Source organism: Cicer arietinum, chromosome 7 (genome assembly GCF_000331145.2).
Source record: "Cicer arietinum cultivar CDC Frontier isolate Library 1 chromosome 7, Cicar.CDCFrontier_v2.0, whole genome shotgun sequence".
Lineage (NCBI taxonomy): Eukaryota > Viridiplantae > Streptophyta > Magnoliopsida > Fabales > Fabaceae > Cicer > Cicer arietinum.
In genome coordinates, this window is record NC_021166.2 from 47,854,426 (window position 1) to 47,863,616 (window position 9,191).

The following is a 9,191-nucleotide window of genomic DNA, read 5'->3' on the forward strand; positions in this document are numbered from 1 at the left end:
AACTATCAGTCAATTTTATCAAAAATAGCATTAGAAACATATAAACATCATGGTCGAGAAAGTAACAACCTATAAGCAATAGCTAAACAAAAAACTTAGAACCACCATTTACAGGCCATAAACTAAATTAATGTATCCAAGGTGGTTGTTCATTTATCTTCTATGTTTGTTCAAAAATGTATAAAAAAGACTTAATTACAGTTTTGATCTCCTTATTTTAACTGAATCACGAAAATAGTCACTCCATTTTATTTCTCCTCATTTTTGGTCCCCAAACAAAATTTTGGTCTAAAACTTAATAAAGTATCATTTTTTTAAACCACACAATACCATTTATGATCATTATTGCACCACGAGATCTTGAGGCATTTGTATGACTTAAATAAATGTAAAAAAATGACATTTTATCAAGTTTTGCACCAAAATTCTGTTTGGGAGACCAAAACTGAAAAGAAACAAAATGAGGAGACTATTTCCATGATTCAGTTAAAATGGAGAGACCAAAACTGCAGTTAAACCTCTAAAAAATACTATCAAATTGAAACTTCTGATAAATTAATTAATCCTTTTTTTACTCCACCAGAACGAAGTTTTCCAATATCAGATAACCGGATTAGTAAAATGCCAAACATTCTTGAGGGTGGAAATAGCATCAGCCAACATATTATCTCGGATTGTGGTACGAGCCCAAATATGATCTAAAATTTCACCCAAAAAGAAATATATAATCCTTCATTCAAATTGTCGAATAGAAGGTGTATGGTTGTAGTACAAATTGATCTATGGTTCTACTACTAACAAGGAAGACAAATAAAAATTATTGGCTCGATGTCTACACTTTTTTTATCTATGAAAACATGGACTTTCAATATAAAGATGAATAAAACAAAATATTTACAATGTGTCCCAATTGGGGAGGTTAGCAGAAGCTTCGTTCACCATCTTTACAAGAGTCACCTGAAAGCATTATTTCAAGAAAATAACAGGTTAGTAAATATAATGATTTATTTATAAATATGTCATGCTTTTGCTACTGGATAAAGATATATGCTCTTAAGTGAATAATTACTATGAAAGGTAAACTGAAAAATCTGCACCCCTTGATGAAATTACATATAAATACATAAATAATTAGTGTGTGGTTATATAAAAAATATCAATAGTTGATTTTGTCATCAATGATTAGATGTTTTACTTAACCCTTTATCCCTCTAAAATGAACTCTAACTGTTGAGACAAATCTAATACCATACAGGATAAAAAGTTGTCTAATAATTTAAATTAAAAGTATGTATATTATTTTGTCCGGTACTTATTCTTTTACAAATCAAACAGATCCTACATAAAACTAACAGACGCTTCTTTCTTTCCGCTGGAATAACCCAATGACATTAGGTGTAAAGCTTAGGGAAAAGTAGCAATAGTGACACAATATCAAGAAAAAAATACTATCTTTGATCCTAAATATAAGAGAAAGTTGGGTCAACAAAAGTTAATGTATTTGGTCCAAAAATTTTGAATCAAACATATCAACTTTTATTGGCTCAATTGTCTTTTATATTTAAGATTGGGATAAGATGAAACAAAGCAACACTTAGAAGAAAGGGCTGAAAATGATAAGCATTAAAAGGATAAAGATGTCCCTCAAGAACACTTAAAGTTGATGGCTGTGGGTGTTAAAGCAGGTAAGTAACCGCCACTATGAAAGCAACAAGGTATGAAAAAAGTAAGGACAGAGAAAGGTTTATATTACTTCAACCAAAACCTACAAGAGGCCTATTAAGAGTTTTACATTGGATGAGATCAGGCAAGAAAAAATGTTTACAAGCGGTAGACATCCCTCACCTTACAAGCTGGTTTCATAAGGGTCTCTAAGAGGAAACATCACTATAAATTTGACAAGACCAAATATAATATAAAAAAACAATAAAAACAATCACTTTTTTCCTTAAAGGTGTGACCAACTATATGGATACAAAAATACCATAATATCCTGTCACGAATCAATCTAATGAGATATCATTGAACTCCAAATCCTTCTTGATAGACTATCCTCCATTTGACCTATCCTCCTTACAAGTGTTTCTATAGTGTTCTCCAAACATGCTCAAACCACTTAGGACGAGATTCCACCATCTCTTTCACATTAGATGTCACTCCAATTTTCTTTCTAATCTTTTCATACATGTTCCTATCATTTCTTGGGTAACCGCAAATCTATCATATATTCTTATCATTATTTAAACTAGGCTTACTTACTTATTGGTGGTTCTTTGTCACTAAACATTTACTCTCGCAATCATTGCAAGTTTTAAATTTATGTGGTAAAATTTCCTTTATGCTTGAATAATGCTTTTCTATCACAAATTATACTAGAAGCATTCTTCAATTCCATTCACCTTTCTTGAATACTATGTTTTACATCTCGCTCAATCTCTCTCTCATAAACCATGAGACTTATAATATGATGCGTTTTTCATTTTCACCTCTAACATATAATTTATGTGCCTCCTGCTAAATTTACATTTGTGTACTCTATTTTACTTATACCTCAATGAAAGTGGGGTGTTTAATTAATTTATTTTCCTCTTGCACGATTTAGTGATTTACATTTCAATATAAGCAGAAAAGCACAAGACAAACACTTGAGTGACAACACAACTTTTGGTCACCTGCATTGTCTGAAGATCAATACACAGTAAAACTAAAATAATGTGAAATTTACTATAGTTTCCCTTTGTAATGTGTCATTATCTTAATGTTATGGATACATATTATACTATAACAGGCTGAGGGCAACCCTGCTAAGGATATCTTACTTGACAATGCTCACTAACACATCGATTGATCGATATTTAAACCAATAATTCCTCTCAACAAGAGAGATAACGTTACCTATTAGACTGTTGGCATCAATCGCCTAAAATCTTTCTAGTCAGACAGTGGTTGTTAGAAAACAACCTAGAACATCTAGAGGAATAAGTTGCACAACAATGCACAAGAACATTTCTCTATTTAACATTATATTTTCCACCTAAGAGAGATAGAGAGAAGTGGAACAAAGGTCAAAGAAAAGCACACCACACTAGATGAGGAAAACAAGCAAATGTATGGGCATCTAAGAAGTATTAGCTCCAAAAGAATCTAAAGATCGTTTGGTAACATTTATATCAAGCACATACATCTGGTGACAAATCACGTTTATAGTATCGTCATGTCCGGCAAGACTAGAAGATGCATTCTTTAGTGATTCACATTTATTTATTTTTCTAGATAAACAAATGTTAGTATATTAGTTGTTAATATTTGTATTTTCTCATACATCAGGGTTTGAACCGTGGTCTTTAAACTTTTCCAACTCCTTCAACTCTTAGCTCAAATCACTTAAGCTACCCAACTGCCTAATTCAAATTTAGTTAATTATAAATATACATATGCTCAAGAAAAAGCCATTTTCTTCTCACCTTCCATGTAGGCAAAATGAAAATAAGCATGACAGAATAGAGATTTTTTTTTAATTAAGCCATGTCTATCAAGGAAAACATTTCTTGCTAGGTATTAGCCAAATAAGATGAATTTTGTAAATAAACTAGCAAGCTCTGGACATACCACACTTTCAGGAACACCTGGAGGGGGTAAGGGCAAGTTTTTTGGTGGAGGTCCTTGTAGATGTGACCTTTTGTCAAATCTCCACTCGCCGATTTTACCATAAGTCAATTCACCCTGAGTATTATGAAACAATATTAAGAGCAGTACCATAAGGAACACATAATCTATGACATGACAAGTAACTAGTGTATTTCAATAAAAGTTCATATATTTTAAAGCAAAGTTCCGTGGCATAGTAAGAAAATCCGAGAAGCTTTTAGAAGTTTAAAGTTGTTTTCGTTGAGAATGAATATTTATAACGAATATTTAAAGACAGTAATTTTGTTGACCTCATCTGATAGCAAAAGGCTCAATTCTTGTTGTTGTTGCTATTATTCAAAGACCATAATTTTGATATTTCAAGGATTAGGAGAAATAAAGAAATAATTTACCTTTAGATTGTAGTCACACCCATAAGTATAATGAATAATGAACTTATTGTGAGTTTCGAGATCCCATGGGGGCTGAAAAGTCACATACAAGAAAAGTAAATTCGGAGTTTGGTATGCATCATATTCGGTAACCATTTTGAGCTGATAACAATCTAAACTGAATTAAACATTTAGAGCTGTATGATGTTATGGCAAACCTGTAGCATGAAGTCTTTCCGCAGAATATGTCTCACACCGTGTAGGGCAGATGCTACAGCATAAGCATACCTTGGTTCCAGAATACAGAGCACAACATCAGCATATAAATCAAATCAAACTATCAATACCTTTTCAAGAACAAAAAGAATATGCAACATTTGTTGGTTCATTGGTAAGACATACATTTCTAGCACCCATCCAAAAGCTTTATCAGTCTCTGGGTCCTGTTTCATCTTCAAAGAAACATTCATCCATGTCGGAGCAATTTTCGAAATCAAATCCTGAAAGAAAAAAAAAATATGCACCTCTCACCAGGTTAGTAAAAAACATCCACTCACCTGGTCCTATCGAACCAGCATATTTAAAAAATTCAAGATAGCACAGTGAAAATAGAAGTCTATTCAAAATGTATTGTCACTAAGATATGTCAACATAATAAAGAGTGCACCAATAACCTACGAAGCACCAATATTGGCACCAGACACAACACTAACTCCGACATGTCGACCCTAGTAATAATTTGAAAAAATGGAAGAGATTGATCGTAACAACTTGTGTTAGTGACATGTTGGTGTCAGACACCAGCCACCTTCAATTTAATGTGTCAGTGCTTCATAGCCAGCAACTGATAAGATTTGTAAACCAGAACAATGTTGAGGAATGGGGATGTCTATTCAACCATCAAGAACAGGTATTAATTCAATTTAATTAAATAGAAGTTTCTTAAAGAGATTCTACCTTTCTGATAATTACAGGAGAATTGCCAATTGGATCAATATTTGTTACAGGTCCATTCTCCTCAGGATAAAACTTCCTTACGATTTTTTCGTTCTCATTAGGCTTAATGTAAAAAAATGGAAAAGCAGCTGGATGTTCTCCAAATGCCAGATTGGGAAGAGGGCGTACAAATACGTGATCAGGTTCAGCCATTAAAATATATCTGCATCAAATGCAGAGAAACTAAGGTTCTGTTTAAGATAAATAACTTAATTAAGCGCTTATATTATAAACCATATAAATGTTTATGTATAAGCTATTTCTATAACGAAATATAAAATGAAGTTAAACAATTTTCGTACAAACTATAAGTTATTTTCAAAACCTATCCTGGAACGCTTATGGAAATAAACTGAAAACAACTTATGAATATGTCATAAGATATTTCCATAAGTTCTCCCAAATAGTCTTACAAGTGTTTATACCAATAGATAAACTCAAATAAGACAATTCAAACAAGTCCTAAGTCAATCTATATAAATAAATGTCAAATAAAAGATAGGTCACTTAGGATAAGAGATCTAACTCTTCCTCTATTTTAGCCTTTTCCAACCACTGAACAAAGGCCCATGGTCTATTCAGAACAATATATCCCTGCAAAGATTATATGCAATGTGTCAGAAAATATTAAAAATGTATTCACAGATGGAAACACAAGAATAAAAAATAAATGAGTCGATAATAGAAAACAGCAAGACATCCATCATTGACTATTTATGAAAACATCAATAAGAAAACATTGAAAGGAAAGGAATACAAAATGTACATAGAGAATCAAAAATGGAAGTATCAAGTACAAAACAAGCAAAAACATTTATTTGCATTATCATCAATGAATAAGATTAAATCACACCAAATTACTGAAATTAAAGCAATCTTTTGCTGTCCTAGAGTTCATAATATTGTCTAAACAATAAAATGCAAATATATAACTGTTCCGTAAACTGCCACATTGTAGTCATTGAAACTGCGCCTTTGTGAACTTGAAGCCTATCAAATTAACTTGCTAAACAGATACATTTTATAAATGGTTGGAACTCCAAATTGATGCATTAAATATTTTACCCAGCAAACATTAACACTAAACATTTTTTTTACTGCCTTTAAAATTTTAAGCACGCTAACTAGCTCCAAACTGAAAGCATATAATAGTTATTCTCAATGATCATCCCCTTCCTCAATCTGGTATCACCCCTTGAATTATTTCAGCGGCACCAAATTATTTTGTCGGATTTAAATATACAAGCACAGCCAGCAATGGTCTTTAACCAGCATGAAAGTATCCTTGATTAGTTCTAACCGTAACTATAATACTATTAATTCAATAAGCTGAAAAACAATACAGAAACAACGATAAAAACATATAAACGCATTAACCGAAAGTCATTGTAACCTCACCCGGTCAAGACCTGCCGGAAGAGGATCAACAACAGCAGTAGGAATTTCATCCATCAAGTTATCTGCCTTTCCAGAATGCAAAATTCTAGTGAATCCTCCCATCTCCGATCCAGGTAAACCCCTTTGTTTCTTATACCAGTAATACATGATGCGACACTGCCATTTGTTGTAGGGAGCATCGGTTGCCGTTAAAGCAACATGAAACAGCACTTTAGATGTTTTTCGGTTCTTTACGTGTTCAGGCATCTCAATAATAGGGTCAAAAAACAATCCACCACCATCATCAGTAGCTACATTTTCTGAAGATCCATAGTGGATTATCATTGTCACCAAATTATATGTAGCAAAGGAAGTACCAAGAACCAAACATATTAAAAGTATCGGTGAAGCGCGTGCCATGGTCTTCCTATCAATAAGAGATATCAAAATATCATGGGCCTGAAACCTTCCTCAATTCTCAAACAGAAACACACTGTCTCAGATCTGTCAATAAACAAATTTTTACACTTCAGTTAATCCAATAACAAAAACTACAAGTTAAGAACAAATCAAATTGCACTTTAAGAAAAAAAATCAAAAGCCACTGAATTGGAAATGAGTCCATCAATTAAATTATATGCAAAGATGCAATAACATTATGAGGCAGTAGTCACTTAATTTTTAACTATTATTCTGCATTATGATCCTAATCAACTTTTTCCTTAAATTAAATAAATACCTATGAAGTACTATAGACTTATAACAGCCAACATAACCAATAAAATTAATTTTTAGCTTGCAAAATTTAAAATAGAGAGAAGAAGAAGAAGAAGAATGAAACATAACACACACTAGTGAAGTAGATAGGAATAAAAAAAAAAACCAAACTTTAAGTATGGAATCTTAACACTCTACAATTAAAAAGAGAATGAAATCGTGAAAATGAAGAAATTAAACGTCATGATAAAAATTCAAAACATGGTAATCACTGCAAAAAAAAAAAGTATAAAGCACTCTACATTTTATTAACATAATTATTATACGCACAAATTAACAAACAAAAAGAAGAAAAAAAAAAGGAACCAAGATTCTCTTCTTTGTTACCAATTTTGATTCCGATTTCCTTCAATTCCCACACACAATACACAGAAATAAACTAAAATAATATAAATAACAATAAAAACAAGAAGAGTAAAGAATGCATGATGAATTTAAGGGAAATGGATCGCATTAGAGTAAGAAATAAGAGTGGAACCTGCGAAGGGGTGAATGAAAATCGGTCAACGGAAAATTGAAGGAAGTAGGAGAAAAGTGAAATTGGTGTGAAGGAAAATGGAGAAAAGACAAAAAGACAACTCAGAATGGTGAAAAGTCAGAGAGAGAGAGAGATTCTGAAATGATTTAAGGATCGGAGAGTTTGTAACGTGCTTATTTCTCCGACCACGACGGAGGCAACACGGCGGCGAGATCTTTTAATTAATGTTTATTTTTTTCTGCTGACAACGAGATCTTTATAACTCCATTGACAAAACACATCTAATATTTTCTTCAAATATAACTTTTAATTAATATTATTAAATTATCTTAGAATATGAAAAGTTATTATTGAATATCAATATATAAATAATAATACATAAATAATAACTTAGTTATCTTTTAGTTATTATTTTTTGTAAAATAAGTATATTAATTATATTATTAATTCTTTTTAATAAAAATTATATTTACAATAAAAATTTGTATTTCAGGAGATAGTACCATTATATATTTTTTTTAATAATTATACTATTATATTAGATTTATGTTTAATAAAAAATAATATTAAATCTATGTGTATTTCAAAGAAATTTTTTTTGTTCAAATATCTCTTTTCTATTAACCCTTCAATTCATTTAAGGATTTCATTCATATAAGTTTAAGGATTTCAATTCATTTAAGGATTTCATTCATATAATAGATATATTTAATGTAATGAGATGTATATTTAAATTTGATATTTTTTTTATTTAATGTATTTTAGAAAGAAAAAAAGAAGATATTTTTACACTGTAATTTAATTATATATTAAAATTGTCTTTCTTCTAAATACCAAAAAAAGAATTATTTGACTTTAATTATATTATTTTAAAAGTTACATATATAATTATAGATTGTTATTTGTTGACCGGTAATATATAAATTTAAATTCTTAAAGAAACAGAATTTGTTTAATTTAGAATTTGATAAAAGTTGAAAAAGTTAAGTAATCAAAAGACTAAAATTTAAACATCAAAGGAAGTGAATTTAATCAATAACAAACATTTGCTTAAAAATATATCTTAACTTGTATGTTATACGAATAATTCAATCTTAGAGAAGTTCGTTAATAAGTGTAATAAAAAATAATCAATAATGTTGTTCTTACTATTATTTAGTTAATCAGGCGTTATTATTTAGTTAATCAGACGTTATTCGTATATTATGCAGTATAATTTAATATATTAGTGAGTATGAAATAAGAATAATATATAATTTAAAAGTAATGTTATTTTTTTTAGAGTAAAATATATTTAAACGTTTATGTGTCTAAAGGTGAATATATTTTTTTTAATAATTATTATAAATAAAATAAAAGGTAAAATATTGTTAACTAATACAATTCATGCAAAGTATATTAAAATATGGTATTATTTATAAAATTTTATAACTTTAGAGATGCAAGTCTTATTTTTAATATTTTTTAAATATAAAATTAGTCAGCTTTTTATTTTCATTGAAGTATTCCTTCTAACAATATATTTATTCCATGCAAAGTATATT

At 30.1% G+C, this 9,191-nt stretch overlaps 1 protein-coding gene across 1 annotated transcript; it reads right to left on the bottom strand.

Moving 5' to 3' along the window:
• Positions 1 to 694: 694 nt before the first annotated feature.
• LOC101490765 (hydroxyproline O-arabinosyltransferase RDN2) lies at positions 695 to 7,905 on the bottom strand. Its single transcript, XM_004510982.4, has 9 exons — positions 7,648 to 7,905; positions 6,414 to 6,896; positions 5,542 to 5,609; positions 4,977 to 5,178; positions 4,422 to 4,519; positions 4,238 to 4,307; positions 4,041 to 4,112; positions 3,610 to 3,723; positions 695 to 957 (listed from the first exon to the last, which is right to left on the bottom strand). Exons 2-9 carry the CDS (start codon positions 6,810 to 6,812, stop codon positions 895 to 897), a joined length of 1,086 nt encoding a protein of 361 aa, XP_004511039.1. The 5' UTR covers positions 6,813 to 6,896; positions 7,648 to 7,905; the 3' UTR covers positions 695 to 894.
• Between the last annotated feature and the right edge of the window lie 1,286 nt (positions 7,906 to 9,191).

Bases quoted from the DNA above. Each gene is read 5' to 3' on its own strand.
- LOC101490765 (XM_004510982.4), bottom strand. From the start codon at position 6,812: ATGGCACGCGCTTCACCGATACTTTTAATATGTTTGGTTCTTGGTACT. The intron at 5,610-6,413 runs GTGAGGTTACAA...TAATCTTTGCAG, and splicing joins TTCCGGCAGGTCTTGACCGG to GGATATATTGTTCTGAATAG. The intron at 4,308-4,421 runs GTATGTCTTACC...TCTGGAACCAAG, and splicing joins TTTGGATGGGTGCTAGAAAT to GTATGCTTATGCTGTAGCAT.